This window comes from Vanellus vanellus (genome assembly GCF_965231255.1).
Source record: "Vanellus vanellus genome assembly, chromosome: 5".
Classification (NCBI taxonomy): Eukaryota; Metazoa; Chordata; class Aves; order Charadriiformes; family Charadriidae; genus Vanellus; species Vanellus vanellus.
In genome coordinates, this window is record NC_138910.1 from 79,071,646 (window position 1) to 79,098,955 (window position 27,310).

Sequence of the window (27,310 nt, forward strand, 5' to 3'; positions counted from 1 at the left end):
GAAGAGGAAGGGCTTCGTAAAAATGCTTTTGGATGCGTTTGAGGGAAGCGAATTTGGTTAAAGCAGTCGGGTGACAGGCTTGTGGCAAATGCCGAGTGTACAGTTCGGCGCTTGAGGACCTGCAAGTATTTTTATTTTGTTCAGGTACCTGTAGCACAGTCTGAGTTAAACGGAGCAGATTAGAGAGATGTGAAGGTGGTGCTTGGTGCTTACTTGATGTGCAAGATGAAGTTTCAGGTTTTAGTCACATACCAGAATGAAAAAGGGAAGTATGAAATAATTTTTCACGGCTCGTTAAACCAATCTCTCATAAAATGACAAAGCGGTCTTCCCATTTCTCCACTGCCACCTCTGATAATACAATGAGATCGCCACTTTATCTTTTTTTCTTGTTATCCGTTTGGATAATAGTTACGGTTGTATAGTTACAGCAAGCTTGGAGAAAAATGCAGAAAAAAAAAATACAGGAAAGAAAAAAAAAAAAAAAGCCTGTGGGGCTTGGCATGATTTTGGCATGATTTAGCATAATAAAACTCCAGGAAACAAGGCCACTATTTTCAAGCTTGGTTACCTAAAATTTGATTTACGGATTTATGCAGTTATTTTAAGATGTATGAATTGTCATCTTAATTAGAAATTCTTTCGAGATGCAGAATATCTCTATTGTCTTTTGAAGTTGGTACTCAGCTCTTCTGAAAACTAGGCTGTTTATCGTGTTTCTTTAACATGGGGCGAGATAACTAACGAATAGTGCGATGTGGCCTCATTTTGGCTAAGAGCTAACCAGGGGAGGGCACTGTAACTGTCTGGAAGCAGTTGTAGAAGTAGGTGCGAAAAAATATTTTTTTGTGTATTGCAAGGGTGTGGAAAGAAATTAGGAAAGAAGTGGAGCCCGTGATTGAAGTGCCATTGTTTGAAATATTTATAATGAGGCCGGATGATGCATTTTAAGCGGTTACTTTATTTAAGTGCTGGCAGCGTGCTCAGTACTGCTGAGGGCTACTGAAAAGGGGAGGGGGAAGGGGAGAACAGATGACTTTGAACCCGTTCCTGCTGTAGGCACCAGAGGGTCTGTGCGGGTACCTGCGTGCTTGAGGCTCGGCACGCAGGCGCCCGCGCTTTCCCACGCACGGGAATTGCCCTCCTCGTCACCCCGGAGGACACACTTCCCTCCTTCTTTAGAGCTTCTTACTGCTCAGGAACAATGTAGACCATGCGTGATAATCTCCCAACAAATCCCTTCCTTACATTGTATGCCTTCAAAACTGTCGGGTGTGTTTTTAGTAATTCCGGATGTTCCCTACATTCATACTCGCTTTTCCTCTTTCAAATTCTGGGCTTCAGCCTTGTGTTGTGATACAAATGTACTTACATGAAGAAATATCGCTGTTTGCCTAGAATCGTCATGTTGAGTTTTGGAGGCTATTTTATTTAAGATGATGAGACATTTTCAATACACCTCACTTTCTTTTTTGACTTTTTAGGATGTGAAAAGTAAAGCTGACAAACCAGTGGTGGCAGATCAGCAGGAAGTGGAGGAGCAGCTCCCAGAAAATGTACGTGTGTTTATGTTAACTGATAAGGAGGGGTTCTGGGGCCCTGATCTAGCTGAAGATTGAGTGATTTAGGGGGGGAATGGGTTAACCGGGGAGACATTAAAATCATTTTCTTGGTGGAAACTTAAAAAAATTACTTGCGCCTCTTTAAGTATGTGGAAATAGTCACACAGGCTAAGGTCAAGCATGTTCTTTGCTGTTTAAAAGTAAAAAATAAACACAAAAAAAAACCACCAAAATCAAACCCCCACAGTATTTGGCATGAGAGGCACAACTGAGAAAGGTGAAGTCCTGTCCCTACTTTCCTCATAAGCATTTCTGGAAGCACAGTTATCCAGACATCCTGATTTTCCATTTATTTAGGAAGAGAATGTTTTCAGTTCATCTATGCTTATTGCTTGTTTCCCTACTGTCGACTTAGTGGATTTAGTAAGGTACAGTAATCCACAACAAATGATACTGTGCACACACCATGCCTTTCTGTGATTGATAACTGATCTCTTTTGCTTCTGCCTTGCTTTTAGGTCCTCAACCAGATCAAGCAATCCAAATCTTCAACAAAAGTACCAGTCAGCTTACAGGAGATACCCCTGGTGCCAGCACCTACTTACCTTTCTCCAGAGGCAGAAGTGACCAGCCGTAGTATGAATCTGTTATTTTTTTCACCAGGATAGTGTATATTTAGTGCCCTAACCCAGCATGGATATTTTGTCCATACAATTTCTGCTGTAATTTTTTCTTTGAACATCCAATGACCCATTTTGTTTTATTTTATAAAGTGGTTGTATTTTTGTCTCATTTTACAATTTCTTGAGAGCTTGAAGGTGTCTTTGCTAGTTTTTCTTGACTTTTATGTACGAATGCGTGTTCCTCTTTTTAATTAAAATAGAAGGAAAGGCAATCTGGGACATCCTATCCATTCCATGGTGCTGGAACATGGCCTTATCTGTCCTGAGTGGAATACACCTTGCCATCGTTATCTGAATTATATAGGTTATAACTGAATTAGATGTCCTTCCAGACATTTGCTCTGAACATTTACTCCCAGAACTCTAGAGTCATTCTGATTTAAAGACTTCAGAAGTGACTCAGAATAGCCTTCTAGTTCGATTTAGATTGCTAAAGGTGAAGAGCAAAATACAAGAGTTTAAATTATTTGCTCTCATACGATTCCTTTGATGGTTTTCATTTTCTCCTTGAATAGCGTGACTTATTTCTTTATCCTTTCATGTTCTTAGGTGTCTTTCCACCTCCACTGCCTGTGGATCCAGCAACGTGTCCTATAGTTCCAGGGCAGGAGATGACTATAGAGATATCTAAGGGTCGGTCAGGCCTCGGGCTCAGCATCGTCGGGGGGAAAGACACCCCACTGGTGAGTTTCTGGTAAACTGATGTTTACTGTCTCTGTTAAAGAATAGGATACAAAGACAAAGAAAACTTGGAAACTAATGATGCCATTAATGTATAATTTCTCTGCTGAATTGTTCGGTACAGGGAGGAGAAACCAGCAACTATAATCTCCAATAACAAATTGATAATGTTGCCTTTTATCGGATCGATTGTTTTCTGTTCCTGTTTAAATTGAAAGGTTTGAGTTCCAGTAGTGCGTTCTGCTACGGTCAGAGTTTACAAATATGTCTTCTTTTTTAACCATTGTGAATGAAGAGTTTCAAGCAGGGAAGTTACCAAAATGGTTGGACTAGAAATTAAAGTCACGGAGGCAGAGCTGCTTCGGCAAGGTTAACACCTCCGTCTTGAGAGCATAAATGCTTAGTAGCTGCTTAAACAAACTGTGATTTATCTCCCTGCCAGCAAAAGCCTTTGCTGAAAAGAGGTAAAACAAAGGTAATCTTTTATTGTTTTCTGTGTCTTTTTGCTTAGTCTTGTTCTTGGATATGTTGTTTTTTTAAAAAAAAAAAATTACCTTCAGCTAAATTAAAATGTATCAGTTAAAGTGTAAACTCAGCAAGTTAGTTACGCTAAACCTTTCTCTGCCTCTACCGTTGCCATCTCCTGTCCACTTTCCATTTAAGAGATCCTACGTTACGGTATAACAGAAAGTCGGATTGTTTTTTTAAATGTCAAATTCAGTTCTTTCAGTAAACAAGTCTGCTGCAGAGGTGTCTTTACTGGGTTCTCCCGAATCCCCTGCCGCAGAGACACTTAAGGCAATAGAGCTGCTCTGTCACATGCAGTTGTTCCCGAAAATACCAGGGTGGTGCATCATTAAGCAATGAAGTGCTGTGAGTGTCAGCAGCTACAGGCGGTTGCAATACAGTAATCCTTTTCCAGACCAAGAAAAAGAAGAAAAAAAGCCGAGAAAGTTGAAAGGTAAAAGAAAGTGTTGTTTTGCAAAACGTAGGCTGTATCTTTTACAGTATTAAAGCTGAAATTGGAAAAGGTTCAGCTTTTGGTCCCATTTATCCAGGTCTCTGGTTGCGTAGAGTTTGAATGAATTGCTCTGTTTTGCATGGAGATAGATCTGAGTTATGTGGAAGGCTTAAATCAACCTCTGTGGTTTTCGCTCTGTCCAGCCGTGTGCTGTTTTGTACCCAGTCCCTTTTTTGTCAAGCGCCTCAGAGTCGGGTAAATTCAAATAAGAAGTTCAGTGTTAGTCGTCTCTCTGCTTTTTCATTTAACTGGAATTTGGAAATAATACATGGCAGTCTGTCAGACGCAATCTGGTACATGTCTTTCATGAGATTTTAATATAAATAAATGAAAATTATAAATATCTGCTTTACAGAGCAGATGAGAAAAATGCAAAGGATTTTATTTTTTTGAGTAAGTGGTTTTGGTTAAGTATTATACTTTCATTAGTTTATTCATTAAAGTGTCCTCCTAGGAATTTATTTTAAAAATCTATGCACTCGATTGCAGTAAGTGAAATTCAGGAAGGGAGGGAGGTCCGACTTCCCACATTTCTGATCCTCGCGTTGCAGGACTTACCAAAACCAATCCCTCTTTCTTTTCATAGTTCTGAATCTGCTCATTCGAAGGTAAGCAATGTTGTTTCATAGGAGACAAGCTGCTTTCGGGAGACCACAGTCTAATCTGATCATTTCCATGCGCAGAGACCCTCTCTGGCATTCTCCATAACTTGCTTATCCAAAACGGTGCGTGCAAACCCTTCTCCTCAAAGCAGGTAGGCAGGGTTGGGTCTTTAGCCGGTGGGATCATCATCGCTCCGTCTACTTTGTACTACTGATCTCCCCCAAATTGTTTCGGTGCCTTACTTTCTCGCCACGAAGGCAGAAAACCTTTTGTTGAAGAGTTGAAGTGAAGGTCACGTAACAAAATGAGGGGGTGAAAGGAAATACTACTCGGGACTGTAGGGCGGTTTCTGTCTTTCTGGATTTTGTGGACTAGAGCGAAAATATAACAAAATTAGGTACAGGGAGCTGAGTGATGTGTCTTGTGTGATGGACACATCTTGTATCTTGTGATGGGCATCTTTTGTATTCTAAAAAGGGCCAAATAATTTAAAAAGGACCAAATAATAATACTTACAGCTTCACCGCTTATGTATGTGTTATTCTTGTGTGCCACAGAAGTTCATAATTTCTGAAGGTCTTGTGTGGCAGAAATTGTGTATCCGAGACCCACTGTTTTCTGCAGCGCAGAGAAATTAAAATGAAGCTATAAGTGGCTTCAGCAGTTTGGGTTTGGATTTGTAGCTATTTTTGAAATGACAATTGTCAGATCAAAGTCAGAAAGAATGGGAGCGGCACCATTTGTGGCCTGTCCCCGCAAGCGTGAAGCAGCGACGCTGTCTTTCGTACACTTGTAGTTGAGATGGTGCACGCAGACGATCGAGCTGAGTTGCCCCGACGGGACCGTGGAAATGTGCTCCATCGGGGACGAGAAAAGGCAGAATAGGGGTGAATCTGCGGGAGCAGTGTCTGTGTGCTGCACAGCTGCAGAGGCTTTTACCTTTTTGTCCTCTGAGAAAACGAGTCACGAACACCCATTTTTTCCCCTCCTTTTTCTACTGGGGTATCTTTATTTCATACCTGCGCAGGCGTGTAAGTGCCCACAAAACGATGAAGGGTATGAGCCCCAGTTCCTAGGATCTCAGCAGTTAGTTATCAGTACGGGGGATACAGGGAGGCTGCTCCTCGCTAGAACTGGCCAAACGTAAGGTGGCGATGGCCAGAGTATAAGGGCCTCCTCAATGTGGCATTAAAATGCACTTGATCTAAAAACGCTTAACTGAGTCAACGCTGGTAGTCAACGCTGACGCACAACAGCAGCTCACGTGCGATGGGAAAGCTCACTTCAGAGTGGTTTGGATCTTGCTTAAACACACGATGGACTGTTCCAGCTTTCGCAATAATAAATCTGGCAACCCGCTAAAGGGACGCACCGCTTCAAAATAAAATATAGAGCGCAACTTTTAAGTCATAACCTTAAGAATCTCACCAGAAATCGCCAAGTAGAGACTTGAAAAATACAGCCTGGGAGCAGGGAGGTTCATTTCTTCAGGAGGTGGGAAAGTGATGTCTTAACCCCCGCGAAATGTTTTTTGTTGAGAAGGTGACCGTCCCCGTTACACTTGCAAAAGCTTTCAAGTCGCGTGGATGGTAAGCAGGGCTGTGGCTGGGCGCTCAGGGGGGCAGGAGAGCATCAGCTGGAAAGACGTGCCTGTAGAAAAGGCGCAGGGAAGGAGGGATTGTCCTTGAGAGTTGTCTTCATGTTGTTGTTCTTTAGACTGCGATGGCCCTTAAGCAGTCCTGTTTCGTTTTATTCTAAGGGTGGATTTATTTTGGTTTTTTCTTCTTCACTGTCTTTCATTTCACCTTCCCCTGTACCCCTGAGAGAACACAACACATGGCCTCTGCTTTAAAGCAATTAAACTGCGGAGTGGAGCTGGCTGAAGTACAGGGCTTTCAATTTGTGAGAAGACTTTTTTTGGTTGTAGTCCAATCAAACTTGTAAAAGTAACCTCAGAGTAGGAATTTAAAAAAAAAAAAAAAAAACAAAAACCAAACAACATGTTTTTAGAAACATCCCAAAATGAGGTTTGAGGCTCTAACTCTGCTCCCCAGGACACCGTCCTGCCCTCTCGTCCCCCCAGTCGCTGAATGAGATATAAATGTTTGTCAGCTCCACCGCTGCTAATAGCCGCCATAAACCTGACAGGGATGTCATTGTCACTCGGCGGCCGCCGGGGCTCCCAGGGCGCCTGAACTGCTCCAGCCGCGGGACGCCCGGGGTTCATGAAGGCGGCGGACCTGTTTGGGCGACGCCGGCGGTGCAAACCCCAGCGCTGGGCAGGATGCTCGTGCTTGGGCTGCCGGCTCGCCGCGTGCTTGGGCTGCCGGCTCGCAGCCCGCATGAGCTGTGACTCTCAGTGAGACGGGGAGTTGAGCTTTCGGACTCGGGCGTTCACGGCAGCCGGCCGGCGCTGGCACGGCCAGCTGGCCCAAGGCTGCACAGCCCGGGACCGTGCGGGTCCGGGACAAATAACCGGCCCTGCGGGGTACAGGACTGACGGCACCGGCTAGTCCAGTCGTTCACCATAAATTTAGGAAACGTTCCTCAGTTATTCTGCTTTTGTTTCACACATAAGTTGTTTCAAGACAAATAATTTAGTTTCAAGTAATGGGCTTTTTTCCTCTGAAACTGTTCTGCAAGAAAGTTTCGATGAGGTTTTCTTCTTAAATCGTCTGAGAACAGGGCATCAAGGAACTGTTTAAAAAAAGGCGTCCTGGTACTCCTCCAGATGGCATGTGGGGTTAAATCATCCAAACCCCATTATCACCCCAGAGTGGGGGAATGCTGCCGATGTCTTGTCCGGTTAGCAACTCGCAAGGGGCCATTCTCTATAAAAGAGGATTGTCGATTTACAGGGATTTTATTCTTGTCAGCACGCGGAAAAAGCATCGCTCTAAGATGCAAACATTTTCTGAGTTGATGGGAGCACTGTTTTGCTTCCAGCTGAATAATTTAGCAATGGTTGAGTTGATTACTGGTAGTTATTGACTCTGTATTTGCTGCCTGGGTGATTAAGACGCTCAGACGCGCCGGAGGGGATTCGGCGGTTTCAGGGCTGGTGGAGGCTGGTAGAGGGACATTCCCTCCAGGCAGAGGTGGAAAGCCCTGGGAGGGGAGGAGAGCGCAGAGGCTCAGCTGGGGCTTCAAATCACAATTAAGTACTGAAGAGGCACCTGGGATAGAAAAGGAAAAAAGATTGCAGGAGCCGTAACCCTTAGGGGCTCTTTGGAGGTGGAGTAGCGAGGAGGCACTCATTGTCTGAACCTTACATAAAAGCAAAGAAAAGAAGCGTACTTTAGCCTGTGCCTTTCTTTTATTGAAAACGGCAACAGACCTCTTCTGCAGAATTTTTATAGTGGGTTGTCTACTTTGAATTTGGTAAATAAAAGCTTCTTTACTTTTGCTTTCGGCTGGCTTTAATAAAAAGCGTTTTTAAGGCGTTTAACAAACGTTAAGGTACTCCATCTGTAAAATAAAGTGATCCACAAAGCCAGGGAACCGGAACACCAGCAATGCTCCAAAAAGTAACGGAATATGCCTGCGCTCAGCTAACACTAGTTGGTGTGAGAGCTGGTAACGCCGGAGTCGGAGAGGAGAAAGCTTTTCTGATGCCCTCGGTTAGCCCAGAAGGCTTTCTGGCTCGCGGCAGCGCCGGCGACCTTCGTGATGGTGGGGATGCAGTTTGACAGAAGAATATTTAGACTCCTTCTGTCCGTGCAGGTGAGTCATACCTTGCATCAACCCCATCTGTTAAGGAAGGGCAAGGGAATAATCAAGAAAACTGTGACTTTAAATTGCAGCTGTTCGAGACCCGACGTTTGCCCCTGGAGCTGCGAGGGCTAATTACCCTGCTAGGATCTCCGCGCTGCCAAGAGCGGGCTGCTCCAAATGCCGAAGCCAAGACTGATCTCTCTGTTCCGTGCCGTGCGGCAGTCAGCAGTGGGGGGGGGGACCTACCTAAACACGTGGACTGTTGTGACTTCTGTGTTACTAAACAAACAGGTTCTCCCTTGGTTGAGCTTTCTTCCCTCCCTCCCACCTCAGTTATATTTAGATTCGGGCAAAAATAACTTCATCGGTTATAGACAGCCGAGGTCTAAGCGACTGCGTAGACAGTCATCGAGTGCAGCTAAGACTGCAACTGCTTCAGTGGAACATGCTTACCTTGTAATGCAAATGAAAAGCAATATATTGGCCTCAGGAGGGTTTCGGCAATATATTGGCTATAGATAACTGTTGCTGTTAAGTCTGTCGCACAATGAATGGAACGATAGAATGAAAAATGGTAATAGAAGTCAAAGTTTTTAATCGTGGCTTGGGTATTGTAGAGGAAGAGTTTGCGGTTGGGAGAGAAAAAAATGCAATCACTTCTTAACCGTCACCCACGTTTATAAAACAGAAGGCAATTTAATGACAGAGTGGTAAATGCAGTTAGCTTGAAATTGTGAGGAATTGCTTTGTCTCTTGGTTGAATAATGTTAAAATGAAGTTGGTGGATTCATCATCATTCCAGAAGGCCGTTAGCTCACAACAGCAGGAAAAAACCAAACTGCTTTGTAGAGGAGTACATGGGAATGAGAGTAGTAAGTTTTGCAAATCCTGTATTTGATGGATCTTTGGCGAGGCTTTAGCTGACTGTACGGCTGGCTTGCGTAGCAGTGCCTCGCTTGAAGAAGCTGGTGTCTTCCAGGAGTGTAAATCAACCGTCAAATTTAAGCTAACAATATACAAAAGCAGTAGGACGCGTCAGAAGGGACTTCAGGAGTATCTTGCTTGCCGCTGGTTGAGACCGCTGGCTTTTGGCCTCCTGTGTCATACACATGCAGGATCTCGTGCGTTCTTTATAACCTGTGTTATGCACTGTGCACTGTGAATTTTTATATTCTTTTTATTTAATAAAATAATGAGAGTGAGAGAGTTAACATTTTAATATGTAGTTCTGTGTTTTATTATTCCCTCTAAAATGAGCGTGTATACTTTTTGAAAAACTTTGGTTTGCTTTGGCAAGTGATTCATAGAAACATAGCTCTTTCTATCATTCTGACTTAAGTCATATATTTTTACACTAAACATCTTATTACCTTAGTTTTATTATTTCAGAATCAAAGGAGAGCTTGCAAATGTCTATGACTGCAGGCCGAAGGAATGTTAATGAATAGCGCCATTGAATTTTCAGGTTTTAGCTTTTCTGATCTTAGAGAATATAACTGTAAGCAAAAATATTATGCGAGCTGAATAAAATTTAAATAAATAAGGACCAGATGTAACTATAGGGGCCTATAAAATGTAATACAAATATTATCCACTTCCTTAAAATAAATCTGTATTTTAGTATGAAAAATTATATTCATATTGATGTTGTGGATTAATCTTTTTATGAAAGTTGGCAAGTGGACACCATCTCTTGCAAGGGCTCGTTCTTAAATGGGAAACAGACCTTTTGTTTTGACCTTGAGTGGAGAAGTTTTTCGGTGTCATGCAATGTAAAGCATTTTTACATTAACACGGTAATACATTTTTACATTATATAGCCTGTTTTATTACAGTAGTGTTTGGCTTAGGATTTTGGGTGCCTGTTAACGGTTTGCGAATGCAGCAGTTGCGAAATATCTGAGGGTTAGGAGGAGGTATGCACAGCACGATGCATTAGATAAACCCCTTTAAGAAGTCAAGTGATTTGCTTGGCGTTGACCTTCAGCCTTCGTTGCTGAACCGTTATCTTTTCGATTCCATTTAGATCTGCGGATGGAAGATCGTAGATCGTAACATAACTCTTGTAATTTCCTCTGCCTACGAGTAACCAGCAGCTGGATTTATTTTAACTACTGAGAGGTTCTTACATGGGGCTAATTCTTCAGCGAAACGCACTGCGCAACTACTTGGTTTCTACTTTATCTGTGAACCAGCCTGTAAAAATGAAATGACAATTTTACTACTCCGGACAAAGTATTATAAAAGTTGAAAAGGAGGTAACTAATGATGTTGTACTTGCCCTGGGAAAGAGATAAACCTGTAATCCTGCAGTCAGCAAAAACCTTTGTAGCCTTATTATCTTTAATAAATGCTAATTTAGTGTAACGTTTGTAGCTATGTAGGAAATTTGGTGGAAATGCTCAGGAAAACACAACTTGTCAACTAAATCAGAAAACATCTTTTCCTGAATGTTGTTCTAGATGTAGCTCACTGCTTTGCTTCCTCGGGAAAGTACTCTAATCCATGCAGAAAGCTTAATTTCCTATGCCAAATACATAATTATGGTTAGTAGTAAGATTCGCTCACCTTACTACAGACCAAACTGAGATACAGGCACGTAAAATTCAGGTAATTCCAACAGTTTGCCCTGCCTGCCTTCTAGCACTGCCCAACCATGTGGGTTCCCCAAAATCTAGTGTCTCTGTTTTGACCTGGACTTTCAGTGTCATTGTCTGTGCTCAGGAGTGTCTATCTGGGAGCAGGTACCTTTTCCCTGTGTGATGCTGCCTTGGTCCGGGACAAATGGCTGGCGATGCTCTGGTGGTAGAGACAGCCTCGTAGCTAGCGGACGGAGCGAGGGATCTGGGTTCTACCTTCAGGAGTGTTTGGGGGATTTTTTGTCTCATGATGAGACATCGTGAGACAGAAGAAAAGGAGGCAGAGGGGAGACCTTATCGCTGTCTACGACTGCCTGAAAGGAGATTGTAGTGAGGTGGGGGTCGATCTCTTCGCCCAAGGACAAGAGGAAATGTCCTCAAGTTACGCCAGGGGAGGTTTAGACTGGATAGTAGGAAAAATATCTTCACAGAAAGGGTTGTCAAGCATTGGAACAGGCTACCCAGGGAAGTGGTGGAGTTGCCATCCCTGGAGGTATTTAAATGACAGGTAGACGTGGTGGTGAGGGACGTGGTTTAGTGGTGGTTTTGGCAGTGTGAGGTTGATAGTTGGACTCGATGATCTTAAAGGTCCCTTCCATCCTAGACGATTCTATGATTCCACCTTAAAATGCACATCGGAGGTTGGACTAGATGATCTCCAGAGGTCCGTTCCAACCCTGACTATTCTGTGATTCTGTGATCTTGGAAAACATGGTCTGGGATTTTTCAAACAACTAATTTCTAACTATCTTACCTGGTGTCATTCTGTCATTCTGATGATTATTGCAGTCCTCTATGTAGTGGTTGACCTTACTTCTGTCAAGCGCCTTTGATCCTATCCAATTAATGGCTGGGTCTTTTAGGCTGAAATAGTGCAGCAAAGATAAAACTCAAAACAAAGTTAATGTTAGCTCGGTTAAAGAAATTGCTTGTTGTGAATGATCTGCAGTAAATAAGGACAATTCGGGACTATGCAAGAAGCCTCTTTGCCAAAATTCAGACCTTTTTCCTTGTCAAATCCAGCCAACACCAGGCATGTGGAGATTTCTCTGCTCCGCTTCTTTTGAAATCTCCCCACTCGCCAACTGTTCCGCCCTTGGTCACATGATACAACTTCATCAAAATATCCGTGGTACTTCGTGTTTGAGCCTCCTTCGTGCCATGTGCCCTTTTACTCCCTCACCTTCTACTCCCAACAGTTGCAACTAACTTCATAGCCGGGGGGTTGATTTTCCCTGGGAAAGGGCACCTGCGTTGAAAGCGGCTGCTTGTCCTTCTGCAGAACGGCTGCATAAAGGAAAAGGACCGCTAAAGAGACTGCCTCAGATGCTATAAACTCGCAGAAAACGTGTCAGCAGTCCAAGCCTAAAGCCAGACAGCTTGAGAGACTTTCCCACCACTGTTTATGGTCCTGCAGGCTTTTAAGGTTCGCTTGGTCGGTGATTTTCCTGACTAGGAAGCTGATTTTACTGCCTTTCTCCCAGAGGCTCAATCAAGACGGTGCTACGTGCTCATTGCCTGGGGTCTCTCCCACACCGGTTCTTTGACATTTAAGATACAAAGATTAAGCTGTCACTCTCACTGAATTTAATTCTTAACATGAGCATTTCTATTTGTGCTCTCCGCTGATGGGTGAGTCGATACCCTTCCCCTAACGCTCTCCGAAGCTGTTAAATATCAGGCAGAAATATATCCGTAGCTGGGGGCAGAGTTGAGATCCGATTCCCCAGCAGTTCAGGGCTATTCCTTTCCCTTAGGTAGAAGGATATGCAACGTAGGTCACACCGTGCGCGTTTCACAAGTTGTATTTTCCAGAGGTGGGTTTCAGATTGGGCGCTGATTTCTGTACGGTTGCCCTGCGCCCGCTGCTCGGGAGTCACCCGCTCTGCACCAGCATTGGTCTTCAAGGTGTTGGCCCAGAGGCTCCGTGAGCTCTTCTGCTTGGCGGCCAAAACCTCTTTTGTCAGTGGGTGCGAGAGCTGTCCCTCGCGTGCTCGAGAGGCTGCGCAATCCCGGTGGCGTTCTGCCGGTGAGCGAGCGGGGTGTAGCTGTCCCACAGCTCAAATCTGAACCGCAGAAAATACCATCTAATGTAGCGCGGGGCAGGTTTGGTAAACTTTACCACTTGTTAACAGATTTGGTGCCTATCGTATACCAACCGCGTATGTTCTTGCCGTGTTTGGGAACGAATCCGGCTTGCAGGTGGTATTTTTAGCCGTGCGGTATAGATAGTATCAGTGCATTCAGCTCCGTAGCGTCGATCTGCAAACCCTTCAATATTCAATTTAAGCCTTATTCAGCCAATAACGTTGGGCAACCTCAGCAGTAGCAGACAGCTTTCCTTCTACTTTGTCTTTCAGTGTTTTCATGGTCGGATAGTCAAGGATTGCACCTGCAAGCGTGGACTTCGTTTAGCAGGTTAAAGTGCCGTTCATATGGCCTGACTTGCATTCTGCATCCTTCTGTCCCATACCAGAAGTGTTCAACTTCGCATTGATTCCTGGTGTGCGTAACGGTGCCAGACTCACGGAGCATTCTTGGTTGAAATACACAATGATTAAAGCTCCAGCTTTTTTAATGTACTTGTAAAGCTTACGAAATCTGTGCTTTCAGCAGCTGGATATCTTTCTTTAAACAACCATGTTCTTGATACGAGAGTGTTTTCACTTCCCCCTTCTGCACGAGCAGTTTCCGTGACTCTGCCAGGCTGTGTCATGGGCTGCCACGGTCTCTGTGAAACTGGTCCTGAAAGGGGATGGGGAGGGATGGGAGTGAAAACCTGTCCAGGTCCAGAGACAGCGTGAATTCACAGCCTCTAGTTGAACGCTGACGCCGCTTTCCCTTCCTCCCTCGATTGATTGATTTTTGAACTATTTAGGCCTGGACTCCTAGAGGTGTCAGGGATGCAACCGAATTGGAAGCTAGTGAGCTGCAGACGTCCAGTACCCAAAACCTCTCCTTTAAATAAATGCTTTAAATAAATAAGTAGATCCTAGGGTTTTTTCTGATGACTGAGACGGGTATGACGGCTTAAATCTGTCGCATGTCAATAGAGTCGTTACAGATTAGGGCTTAGTTTAGGTGGCTGGAGCACGGCATTGCATCTCATCACTGCGTAAACTTCTTGCAAATATCGGTATCATCTAAAATGTTCGCTAACATCAAACAGTTCCGTTTTACTGATTTGTCATGGGTGATCAAAACTAACAGAGTCTTATCCAGATCCCACTAGATCCAGTGGAAAAAGATTACTTCTGGGTTAAACGTACTTTGAGCTGATCCCAGAAGTATCAGAGGAAAGATGTCTCTTTATCATCGTTTATAAGCTAAGGAAGGCTCTCAGATTTATGCTTATGGACTGTTTAAAAATCTTTAGAGTACATCGTGGACGCGTTGCTTCATTCTGTTTTTAATCAATTTGATAAGTCTGACTGAACTACGCTACTTTAAAAAAAAAAACTAGTTAAGCAAAACGGGGCTTTGGCAGGTCGGTGAGATGTTTCCTTCTTCTTTGGGGTAGGCAGAGACCAAACAGGAATGTACCTTTTTGTGCCATATGTATTTTTAGTTCTAGGTCTGGCTTCTAACACATGCAGGAACCGCAGCGTAATACTGAATTGTTGCCTTTTCAAATAGATGATGCAGATTGTTCAAACCGATAACACTCAGCGGTTCCTGAATCTGAGCGTTAGGTATGTGCGGTTTTGCGTTTAGCGAGGCAGCACTGGGAAGAGGTGGTAACTCCAGCTTGTTGACCATTTTTCAAGCGACCACAGATGGAAAACAAACTTAAAGAAACGTGTTTGAAAGCTCCTTGCTCAGAGGTTAAGAAATATCAGATTAAATACAGTCTGAAAGTGTTTGATCTGACCGTCTTGTGTACGTGCCCGGTCTGCTGTTACACGGGCACGTTGCCATTTGTCTGCCCAACCTCATGTTCACCCACTGCCCCGGTGTGTCCTGGTTGAACGTTGCTGTCTTAACAAGCTGGTTGATGTCTTGTGTTATCTCGTTGGCCACTTCTAAATGCCTTCCTTTGTAAAGCGCTTAAAAAAGTAGAAGCGAAGCGTGCTGTGGAAGTTCGAAACCGCAGACTCAGCTTTTTCTCAAAGTTACCCGTGATCAGCCTCAGGTGAAAAAATATACATCACTCTCACCTTCCTGGCTTTCACCCAGGCAAAAGTCTCTTGTGTTGACTTAGAGTTCTGTGATCGTTTTTAAAGCAAAGGTAACCTCCCCCCCCCCCCCCCCCCCAAAAAAAAAAAAAAACAATCACCAAACAAAAAACCACAACAACCAAAACCCCACAACTGAGGGAACAGCTAAGACACGTAGCAGAGGATTGTGGCAGCGCTGCCGAGATGGGTGTGCTCGTGTTACTCTGTTCCACTGGAAATAGCTGTTTCAGTTATTTCAAGAAAACCCTGCAGCTGCCAGCGGCGTGTATGTATATATATAAAAATCTATATTTTTTTTTTTTTAATCAAACCATTCTTTTGATTTTCTTCATTACCTTGGTACACAGCTCGTAGTATTTTGCCTTCCTTTATGTAGGTTGAAATCTATTTCCCCCCCCCTCTGGGACGCTTGTATCGGCTGTAACCCATTTGCGATTGAAATCCTCCGGGCTTTCTGCAGTGACTGGTGTCTGGGTATCAAAGAGGAGGCTCGTGGCAGTGGTGCTGTGCTCCAGCAGCAGCGGGGCGGCTGCAGATACAAGTCCACATCATTAAATAAGGTGTAGTGGGAATGAAAGAGAATAATGCTCTCAATGTTGTCTTGATCAGAGCGTTCGCTTCAGGGCATTTGCGTTTTCTTTCTGCTCGACGCGCACCACGTGTGCTGGGAAGGGATCGCGAGGCAACACGGGGGGAGTTAACTCGGTGATGAGGGACGTAGTATCTAACAGTGTTTTCGGAACACGGAGGTACTTTGTTCTACCCCGGCAGCTGTTTCCTGCCCTGCCGCAGGAAGGCGGTGCGCCGCGGGGCTCGCACGCTGCTAACCTCGCCGCCTGTTGTTGCCCGCACTGCAGAAAGTTGACTCCTCGTTGACTTGTACGTCAAACCGGTGAAGGAGCTTCACAGCCGTAGCGTTTTTTGGAGGGTGTATGTGTCTGAGAATGGCTTATCCGATCTCTACGTATCTAATGGAAAATTGCCGGGGCCATTCTCAAGTTTGTAGTGAAGGCGTTCCTGGGTGCTTGCTGGTGATGATGGAGACAGGAGCGCGTTCTGCCCAGTAAAGCCACCCATCCTGCTAGCTGCCAGGGCCGCGGCTGAAGCACTGCAGCAGGATGTTCACCTATTCGTTTCGGGGAGGAGAAAAAAAAAAAAGAAAGAGACCAGAACAATGCAAAGGGAAAGCACCAGCAAGAGAACAGTGTGTTCTTTGTAATGCTTTTTCTTTAGGGACATCTATTGCTGGCAATAAGATTAAATCACTGAAACCTTCCCCGAAGCTACATCTGCCACTGCCTACATTTTCCAACCTCAGTAATAAACTAACGTTTGCCATTGTTCGTTTCTTCTGGATTTCATTTCTTACAGATTTAACCAGCGCTGTTTACCGCAAGGCGTTCAGTTCTTGCTTAAAGCCGAGATCTATGCCAAGTCCCTAAAAATATTCATAGCTCCGAAGAATCTGGTTTTAAATAATATCGTAAAAAGTAGACGATATTAATACAGCGGTTCACACTGAGTTCAATACCGCTGATGCCAACGTATAAAACCGATGGAAGTCTAAGCAGCCCTGGGCAAGACTACCCTGAAGTGATAACCAAATCCTTTTTTACCGGCTGTCTGTAGTTTGATTACAGGAGTACATTTTCTTCTCCCAAAATATTTAAAAAAAAGGCAAACCTGTGTTACAGCCTTGCTTGCCGTGAGACGGAGCGCTGTACCCCTTTGCCGCGGAGGGGTGGGCTGTGTGGGGTGGGTGGTGGCTGCCCGTTTTGGGGGGTGTTTGGGAGGGAGGATTCACGCCACCCCCTTCTTCCCGCAGGACGCCATAGTGATCCATGAAGTTTATGAAGAAGGGGCAGCGGCCCGCGATGGCAGGCTTTGGGCCGGCGATCAGATTCTGGAGGTAAACGAGTCTCTCTGGGCGTATGTGCTCCCTCGTACCTTCGTCGTGGGCATTTGCATTCAACGCGGCGTATGTTTCTTGTAGGCAAAATAGAGATCATTGAGTGGGATCTGTACGTGACGCTTCTTTTCCGTCACTACGAACACCCTGACAAATCCCTATTTCCTTATATATTCATATAAACTGAAGGTACAAATTGAGAATATATTAAATTTAATTGAGCGAGGCAGGTCTCGAATTACATAGTTCAGCTGTCATGTCCAATAGCTCAGTATTATTCATCTGTTTAATCTTTCATTCGGAGGCCGGCGCTGCCGCCGCCCCTCCGGCGGCTCCGCGCTGAGCCGGCCCCACGCGCGGCGAGGAGGCGAAGGCGAAGGCGGCCGCAGCATCCCTGCGAGCAGCCCCGCCGAAAACCCCGCCGTGCCCGCCCACGGCGTGGCCGGGGCAGCTCCCGGCTCCTCCGGGCCGCCGTTCCTCACCCAGAATTATTCCTGGGAATAAACGTAGCGGTTTTTCCCCCCGCAGAGGAGCGCGGAAGCCGAGGAGGGAAAGGGTTAAGAGAGAAGCGTTGGTCTGCGAATGAGGGTTGCGTCAGGCAGGGGTTCGGCGCAGCTGCTGGCCGCCTCTCTCGCCCTCGGATCAGGACAAATTCCCAGCATGGCCATTAAGGCTTTGGTGTGTAGGGTTAGAAAAATAGCGAGGGGTACTCGGGGAGTTGTCTTTACGGCTCTTGCATTGAAAATATTTTTTTTTTAGCGTTAGGGCCGAATGTTGTTTTCGTTTTATAAATAGCTGTGTATTAACAGAGCGCAATAATTAGGGGATAAAAATGGGGAAGGTTAATTAATTCTTCTCTGGCCCAACAGGAAAGTGCTAATGTTTGTGTGCCATAATATTGTTATTATTTCAGCTTTTAAAAGCTGTACTAATGAATCAAAGAGATGACTGAATTACTTTCAGATTACTGTGATAAAGTACACGCAGATGCCCGTGTCGAGAACAGAATACCAACGCAGTATAGAAATAAATGTGTGCAGAATTAGTACAAAAGAATACAATTACTATAGATTAGGCTTAATTATCTTAATGTAAAATCAAGTATGATTATAACTTTGAAATACCGAATAACTTTTTTCTACTGAAAAGTAGAAATACTGAGAAATATTTTCATTGCCTTATAAGTTATTATATTATGTAAGTGGATTAAGGTTATATTGTTATTCAGTTACAGTTCATGTTACTTCCTAAGGAGACTTCAGAAATAGTTAAGCATCGATATTTTTTGCTATTGACAAACAAAAGGGTTTTGTCAACAGAATATCGGCGAACGCTTTAAAGGGCGTCCGTGGATCAGGCTTGGCAAAATTAGGAGATTAAGTTTCAAGTTGCAATAGCGAGGGGTTTTTTTTTTTATACTTCAGCATTCAATCAGAACTTCTTGTTCTGTCTGATATTACTAAAATGTTAAAACATTTTCGGGTTCTCGTAAGAGAAATGTAATTGAGTGCTCCAGGAGCGGTCTTGTGTGCCATCTATTGGAACAAAGCAAAATAACCGTTTAAGATGTCCTGCCTGGCCTTCGCCGCGGCCATGTGCTCGTGGCTCTGGTTCCTCCTGCCCCAGGCGCAGCGGCATGGGGAAACTGGGGGAGAAGGAATCGGGGCAGGAAGAGGTATAGGAAGCTCAAAGGAGCGGGTCCCGCTTTGTCTAGTTGTAAGAAAGGAGCATTGTCTGAGGTTCCAGCATTTAAAAATAAGGGAAGAACAGCCACAAAACTTACAAGCCAAAATGTTTTGCTTATTGTGATTTACTCCGGGCAGCGGCGCAAAGCGCCGAACTCGCACTCGGTGGGCGATCCGGGAGCTCGGCCCTCTGCAAATGGGAGCACTAAATTACAGTGCCGAGGGGTGTCAATTTGACAAATTTGCCCTGTCACACAAGGGTAGGGTGGGATGAAAAGATCATTTATACGTGTCGTTTGGAAAGAAAACACTGATTATTTCAGGTGAACGGGATCGATCTGCGGAACGCCAGCCATGAAGAAGCTATCACTGCGCTGAGACAGACGCCCCAGAAGGTGCAGTTGGTTGTTTATAGAGACGAAGCGCATTACAAAGATGAAGAAAACTTGGAGATTTTCTATGTAGACATACAAAAGAAAACGGGCCGAGGACTAGGGCTCAGCATAGCTGGAAAACGGTAAGAACGTCTCCTGGTCACACTGCGCTTGATATGAGAAATATTCTGCTCTTTGCCGTATGAACAGCTGTAGCCATTAAATGGAACGTGAAATAAAGGGAAAAACTCTGTCAGGAACAGAATTTTGTATCTCAACCTCTTCAGGGATGCGGTGGGGTTGTGGTCCTGGCTGCTCTACCGGAACGACGACGCACCCGGGTAGCCAAGGCTGGTGCTGGCCCGGAGGGCTCCTGGCACAGGGCACGCGTGGCCAAGTGGGCACACGCAGAACCGGGAGCGTAGCCGTGTCTCGGGGCTTGGGAGCCCTGGTGGTGGCTTTTGTGATTTCGAAACGGGGAGAGAAACCTTCCTATTCCCAGATACCAGGATTTGCCTTTGAAAATGGATTTGCGGGTTAGATCTAGCTCCTGCTCGGGTTCAAAGGGACCAGTGTCAGTGGAAGATCTGAGGCTGAGCGTTAGACCCAAATCCTCAACAGTATCGAAGCGACTGTCCGACGCTGTAGACAGCAGTTGTGTGGGTACCACTCGGGATCTGAGATACGGTGGTAGGTAACAGCTGCTTAATAAAATGTGACGACTCTTTACCGATGTATTTCTAAACCACTGCTATTAGATCACTCGAACCAGAGCGCTGAGAGATTTAATCTTGCGGTGCTAGAAGAGATTTACAGCATGACACTGGTGAGCGCTCGTTCAGTGCTGGTGCGGTGAGAGTCACACGGTTGCTTTTCCGCATTGCCAAAAAAAAAATTTATTTTCTCAATTACAAATCATCGTGTCGTTATCCTGACCGCGTATGGTCAGTAAAGTTGCCGCGGCAGTTTTTTACAAGAGTGGCAACGTTTAACCCAGGTGTTGTGAGCAGATTGCAGGTTGGGTAATTAATTTAGCTTATGTAAATTACCCTACAGATGGTAATCGCAGTCTCCAGCCCCCCCCGCCTTTGCTTCTGTGCAAAACTTTCTGTACTATTGCTAAGTGCTTCGCTTGTGGGGACTCCCACCTGCGAGGCAGCCCGATTTTGGAAGGCGCTTAAACGATAGCCGGGTGCAATTCCGGTTGGGTCGTGTCCTTCGGGGGGAAGGATACCAAACCCCCGATCTTGGCATCGCAGCCGGCACCAGCGAGCCCCGAGCGAGCCCCGGGAGCTGGGCCCGGCACAGAGGGCTCCTGCGGCCCCCGGGAAGGGGAGTCCCCTGCCAGGAGCCTGGAGCTGAGAAATAAACACACTCCCCTCGCTGCCCGCCCAAGGCTGGGTTTTCTGCTGCAGAACTCCTGTGCGAACTGTAGAAGGCTTTTCTGCAGGCTTCTCCCCGCTCTTCTGGCGGGGGCCTCCGGGCTTGTCGGAAAGCAACCGAGCTGAACCTTTAGGGGGACCAGAGGAAAAAAGTATGCGAGGCTGCCTAATTCATCTCGGGCGTATCAGGAGGTAGTTTAACGCCATCTTAGACCGACCCTCGGCTTTTTATTCACACAAGTGGTATTTTTCGTGAATCTTTACAGATCGTACAGTCGGAACGAACGGTTCGAGGGGAAAGACAGCATTAAATAGAGCAAAGCATGCCTTGGTTTTAAAACTCGGGGGGTTTTTACACTCAAAACGGTTGAACGGGGTGTAAAACCAGTTCTTCCTCTGCTCACAGGTTTCTTGTGATGTCTCTTAAATGCAAGTAATCTAAATTGGTCTCCCAAAGAATATTGGATTGTGTAATTAGCCATATGCTTCTTGCATTGTTAGAAATGGAAGTGGAGTGTTTATCTCTGACATTGTTAAAGGCGGAGCTGCAGACCTAGATGGAAGATTAATTCAAGGAGATCAGATTTTGTCTGTAAATGGAGAGGATATGAGAAATGCCTCACAAGAGACTGTTGCCACTATACTAAAGGTGAGTACAAAATACATTTTAAGGCATTGAATTGCAGTTACTGACGCTACGCAAGGTAATTATCCGCAAGTGCTATTTACACATACACGGGACAGCTCGAACTGATTACCGAGACAGGAATTTCACCTGAAGCAACTTTGGAAGATTCATTTAAAATCACTTCTCGATGTTTATTTAGAAGTGGGACGATACGAGGTGGGAAACCAAAGGCGCATGTGGTATTTAGGCATTTATTTGAAAATGCGACCGTATGTTTCATGCGGTAGAAAAATATTTGGAAGCCTGAGAGGCGTACAAATCGGAACTGGAATAAGATGCCTTTGGCTTTGCCGTGCTGACCTGCAGCTATAAAATGGCAGATAAATCTGCGGCTGCACAAGCTTTCCGTCTTCCAGCAGTGATTTTAGACTCTGAAGTTGTGCAGTCCGGGAGAATTTGCTTTATTCCGTTCAAAAGCATGGGGCAGAGGAGAGGGCGGGGGGCGGCCTGGCTGCCGGTGCCTGACGTTCGCTGCTCCGTCCCGCTCCCGGGCCCGGCAGCCCCTACCAAGGCCGAAAGGACAGGCGGGAGCGATGCTGCAGACCCATTTCTGTTCAAAACTGCGTGTGGAGAGGAGGCCTTTTTCCCTGCCGTCACCGCTGGTGTTTCTGCCTATGATTTCTTTTGTTCTTGAAAGGAAAGGCTAATTATTTCCTGGCTTTTTCCATTCAGGGTTGGTACCCGGCCAACAGTTTACCTATTTAAGAATTGGAAATCGGCGATAGGAGGGGATGTTATTAAGTTGAGCGCACATGTGTTAAATTTGCCCTTTTCTCCAGCATTTTTCCTCTGAAGTGTTTTTCATGAGCGTTGTTTGTGGCAAACGTCAGTTACGGAGTTGGGACCTTTTTGTTTATTTTTACTGAGTAATCGCCCACCTCCAGTTTGCCAATGGGAAGATTCGTACTGACTCCGGCAACCGGGATAAACCTTCAGAATAAACCCAAATCCAGGGACGGGCACTTTTTGTACAAACACAAACGTTAAAGTTTGGAGCATTCCTTGGGGCTTTCTTCATGGGGTTGTGGTGCTGAATATAAACATATTTCTCCCCAGGAGAGCGTGAAATATTATGTGTGTACTTAAATGCCGTACGTTGTGATTTTTTATTCTTTTTCCAAGTGTGCTCAAGGCCTAGTGCATCTTGAGCTCGGGAGATTGCGAGCTGGATCATGGCTATCATCACGGAAAACGTCCCAAAACAGTCAGGTTAGTGACAAATTCATACGTATGACATGGAGCTGTGACAGGCAGGGCACGGGGACGGTGCGCAGGCATGCACTCGACGCTCAGTCCTTCCACAGACGCTTACTGCTGAGGGCGTGGGACAAAATGTTTTATCGCAATAGTTTTCTGTCCAGGACTGCAAAGTAAGTGTCATGCTGAAATGCCGATTAAGTAGAAGAGCTCGTTAATATTTTTGTTGTTGTTGTTTAAGGAGCGTCTTCCTGAGACACACAAAAAATATGTAATATATTTCTCAAATGGTGATGCCCAGAATTTTTTTTAGACCTGCAAAAATGCTGAATGTATTTTCTGCAGCTGTTTTGTCAATCAAAATGAGTTAATGAAACTGAACTGTATCTTTGCCTATCTTATGGCAGAACCACACGAGAGCTGCTTTCCTCTCAAAGAAAACACAGAGCAATTTCCTGCTTCACTTGCTTTTTACCTGAAGCGAGGACGACAATTCATTTTTCAATCAGTGCAGGGCTTTTCCCCTCTCCCCGCGCCCCCCAATCAGCTCAGACACTGATACCGTTGGTATTAAATCTGAGTATTGCGAGGGAGGAAGAACAAGGCAAGATGACTTAGAAAACTTTTTTTAACGGATTTCTCCTTCCGCAGACCAACAGCTTTGCCGTGATATTTCAGTTGCCAATGTCCCCGGGAGGGGCGGCTTGTCCTTGATGTCGTGCATGAACAACCCCAAAAGGGGTGCCAAAATCATACTCCTGCGCTGTGATTTCTTAACTTGCTGAAGGGCGGGAGTGATCCAGCCGGCTCTCTGGGTGGGTGAAGTGTCAGGAAGGGCTAAAGAGCCCGTAGCCCTGCGGGAACAGCTGGGCTAAGCCCAGCTTTAAAAATATTGGCTAACTATCATTGGAGAAACTTCTGCACCGCACGCAGCGGGCAAGGGAAGATGAAGTAGCGGAGGAAAACGATACTGATCGCGTTAAGTAAAGACAGCAGCCTTGAGTATTGCTTTCTTTTGGTGGCCGTATCAAGGGCTAGCCTAAGCGAGAGCAGTGTGAGCAAAAAGCGCCGGTTAAAAATTATCCACCCAGTTTTACCGTGTAAAACTCCTAGCTGAAAGGGAAGCAAAACGCAATAGTATCTAACGTAATTCTAGGTAGAAAATCAAATCGAACAGCGTCATCCCCCTTTCTTCGTAGCGTAAGAGGCTTTTGCAGGAACCTAGTAATTTCTGCATTCCCTTTAATATAAGAAATCTTAATTGCTGTTCTTAATGCAGAGCCATTTGAGAGCCTTCATCTCACTGCTCCTAAGTGACTTGGTGATTTTGAAAACTGAATAAATGTTTCTCAGCAAAACCGTTCCAAGAGTTATAAAAATCTTGGCAGATGATACGGCGAATCAGCTTGAATGATTTGCACAACTGCGAGCGACGTTTTAGAAGCTGCTGGCCAAGAGCATCCAGAACTTTTGTCCTCACTTGGCTTTTTTCTTGGTCCGTTGCATACCTTTAACGGTAGAAACGTAAGCCTTGTGGTGCGGGACAGTGATTTCTTTCACGCGCGTTGCAAATTATGTTAACTGACCCATGAATTGGCAACTAGAGGTGGAAATTGTGCTCTGCCTGTTGTTCGTCACTGACAGCTGCGCGCCGGTCAGTTCGGATAAATGCTGCCAGAGCTTTTGATTCACCGCCTAATGCATTTAGAGGGAGAAAGCTCTGCTGTGGATGGAGGAGTATAGACCAGATCTTTGTTTGGCGTAAGGCAGCTTAGTTGAAAAGGTCTGGCCCTCGGTGAAACCTCTTGTTCAGACGCACTTCCTAAATTGATAATGATGTTTTCTTGAGAGGCAGAGTCCGAAGATAAAGCCAGATACGGAGACAGGGAAAAGGAGGGCTGGAAGTAGACGGCCAAGAACTGGTAACGTGCAGGAGCAGCTATCTTTGGAGGCTCTCCCTTTTGTCAGCTTTAGTACAGGGGCATCTCAGCCTCCACCCGGCATGTAACTCTGGAAGGAAGAGCAGGTGCTTGGTCAAATGAGAGGAGCAGGTTCAATTAGGGGACCTTGTAATCAGGCAGTATGTTCAGCTAAAATAGCAAAGCCTGTAGACTACTGCTGCGTAACAAGGTGGGTGTAAGCACTATCCCTATCCTATGGGAGAACAGCTTGAGCAGCGACCATCACCTCCCCAGGCTCGGAGACACACTGGGAATAAGCAGACGAGGGGGATTAATCTAATTTCATTGTGCTCTCTAGAGAAGACCCGAACACCGTACGCATTAGGTGTGCAGCGCTATGGGTGTGCCCGCAGCCTGGGGATGGATTTGGGTAGGTTCCCCCTTTGGAAATGAAGCTGGAGGGGTTTGCGCTTGCGTGGCCGATGCGGTATTTCCAGTCTGGTTGGCACAGAGCACAGCTGCGCCCGTATGCTGCGGGAACTGGTTTAAAGTTAACGTTTGGGTTTGACTCACAGGTTTTGATTTCTTTTTAACTTCAGGTGAGCCAACAGAGCGTCCACAGCCACTTCCACCCTGCGCTCGCTCCGGTCCTCTCTACTTTACAGAGTTTTGTCAGCACAAAAAGATCTTCAGCAGATGCGTCTCAGAGAAACTCAGGTACGACCTGGGCGGCTGTCAGCATAGCTGCGTCTTATTTGCTTTGTAGTTGTGCTGGTTTAAAAGCAAATGGAATACTTCATTCTGGTTTTCCTACTCAGTCTCCCCGAAGACGTACCACTGATATTTTAAGACCCAAGCACTTTCCAGCAAATGACATTATTTTTATGTCTACTAGTAGAGTAATGGCTCCTCTGTTTTAAGCGCAGAATTCCTGCTCCCTGCTATTCCCCCGCGCCCTCCTCGGAGGCTTAGCACAGGCAAGGTTCTCGCGTTAGAAACGGTTTTCTCAGGGAATAAAGCTGCCACCACTTCATTTATATCTTTGTTGTTCTTGAGCGTATAAAGGGCTGTTTTGTAATGAGAAAGTCACAATGCTCAGTTTGCAAAGTGCAGATTTAGCAAGGGCTAAATCTACAACCTGCGGTAGCTTGCGGAGAGCCGGTGCGTTTGTGTGCTCTGCCCCGTGTCGGAACGCGGTAACCTTTGCTCACGTCCGACCGAGGGCAGAAGTAGAAGATGTTTCTTCTGCCAGTTTGCATGCGCTGGAGGAGGTGGGCGGCTTTTTGGGCAGCCTTCCTTGTGCCATTTTGAAGGGCCCGGCAGCGCTGAGAATGCACGTCTGCGTCCCCTCGTCCAGCGTCCCCACTGCTGGGCTTCCTGCTGCCCCTCGGCCGCCCCGCTGCCCCCCAGCCACCCCGCTGCCCCCCAGCCACCCCGCTGCCTTGGGTACTCGGAGGAGATACCTGCACCAGCACACGTGCGTGGCGCTGAGAAATACCGATCTGTGTTATTTACAATTGTCGACTCTTGAAAGAGACCAGTTCTGCCTCCCTTAGAAATATCAAATAGTCAAATAATCAAATATCAAATAATCAAATAGTTTAATTAAAGCTGGTAGGATTAGGGGGTGGTATAGCAGAGCCCAGCACTGCCCCATCAGCTTTTAGGCTGTTTAGTCCCAGTTCAAATGATTCCTTGAACGCATCACTTTTTTTTTTTTTCTTTTTTCCTTTTTTTTACTGTTTTTGAGTACTTGTAAATGTCCCATGGTTAGATATATGCCAGCCAGGCTTCCTGGCTGTCTATTATTTGCTAATACAGCACAAATTAGAAGAGGAATTCAATGGAACCTCAACAGTCTCAGACCAGCCGCGTGCCCTACCCTTTGTGGTAGGGACACTGTGATTTATGAATAATAAGCCAATCTTTAATGGAGTGAAAGGCACAATAGGGCTTTTCTTCAGGCGGGCAGAGTGCTGCTATTCAATAGATCGGGGTGAGCAGCGGCTGCGCTACAATGGGCGTCACGGTGGCATCCGTCAGCCGGAGTGATTACGTCCGTATTCATCTCTGGGTGAAACAGAAATCCTGTCCTCCTCATGTGAGCAGCACGGCCTGGTTTGGCACGGGAAGGCTCCGCTTCTGCTCGGTGATAACTCTGACTAGGCAGCAAGGGACCATTGTCACCTGACAGCGTTATCTCTTAATTATATTATCTCTTAATTACAGAAGCTAATTGTTTGTTTCTTTATTAGTAGGAGCAGATATGGGCCCAAGGACTGTGGAGATAACAAGGGTCAGTGAGTTATTTTCTATCAATTCAAAAAGCTGACACCTTTAACTGAAGTTGTTAATTTTAGTAGCGTTTCTCAGAAGTAAAATTGTGTTATTTATGTTTGCAATAGGTTGTTGGATGTATGCCTGCGTGTGTGAGGATGCGTGGGTCTGTCAAACCTATTTGCTCCCTGTTCCATAAATCAAACGAGCCAGTTAGCGCTATGCCCTGAACACTGACCTCTGTGAGTTGCTCCAGTTGCAAATGTTGTGCTGTTTTGCTTTGTTTTAGGGACCAAATGATGCACTTGGTATCAGTATAGCAGGAGGGAAGGGAAGTCCATTAGGAGATATTCCCATCTTCATTGCTATGATCCAAGCCAGTGGTGTGGCTGCACGTACCCAAAGACTCAGAGTGAGTAGAGGGGTCCTCTCGATATTTCCTATTTCATCTGCCATGTGCCCTGCAGAGAAGGAGCCTCAAGCGCTTCTGTATATGCCATCACTTTGATAATGTCTCATAGACTACTCTGCCTCTTTTTATATCAAAACAAAACAAACAAACAAACAAACAAAAAAAACCAAAACCCAAACCTACCCTTCTCTTCCCTTTTTGATTATATTGCGTCTTGGGATACTGGCAATTGTTGCCCACATTGGAAAAGTGACATTAAGAGAAAGAACATAAATGCCTTTGCAGTGGTCTTTGAATGTATACGTTCATCCAGACCCAGGGAGGGCAGCAACATGCTCTCTGGCAATCACAGGCATTCGGGGGACTGCAGACTGGGCATCATTTAGAGCTCAAACCAGGTAAAA

General features: G+C 45.5%; 1 protein-coding gene across 1 annotated transcript in view; it reads left to right on the forward strand.

The window, feature by feature from the left end:
* PATJ (PATJ crumbs cell polarity complex component) overlaps positions 1-27,310 on the forward strand; it is a gene marked incomplete at its 5' end in the record, with an annotated part of 149,132 nt that overhangs the window by 113,658 nt on the left and 8,164 nt on the right. Inside the window, 10 exons of the mRNA XM_082484225.1 lie at positions 1,485-1,556; positions 2,081-2,198; positions 2,795-2,928; positions 16,907-16,990; positions 18,999-19,192; positions 20,933-21,080; positions 22,242-22,328; positions 24,817-24,934; positions 26,473-26,513; positions 26,784-26,906. Coding sequence (XP_082340351.1) covers positions 1,485-1,556; positions 2,081-2,198; positions 2,795-2,928; positions 16,907-16,990; positions 18,999-19,192; positions 20,933-21,080; positions 22,242-22,328; positions 24,817-24,934; positions 26,473-26,513; positions 26,784-26,906 — 1,119 coding nt within the window. The remainder of the gene's footprint in view (positions 1-1,484; positions 1,557-2,080; positions 2,199-2,794; positions 2,929-16,906; positions 16,991-18,998; positions 19,193-20,932; positions 21,081-22,241; positions 22,329-24,816; positions 24,935-26,472; positions 26,514-26,783; positions 26,907-27,310) is intronic.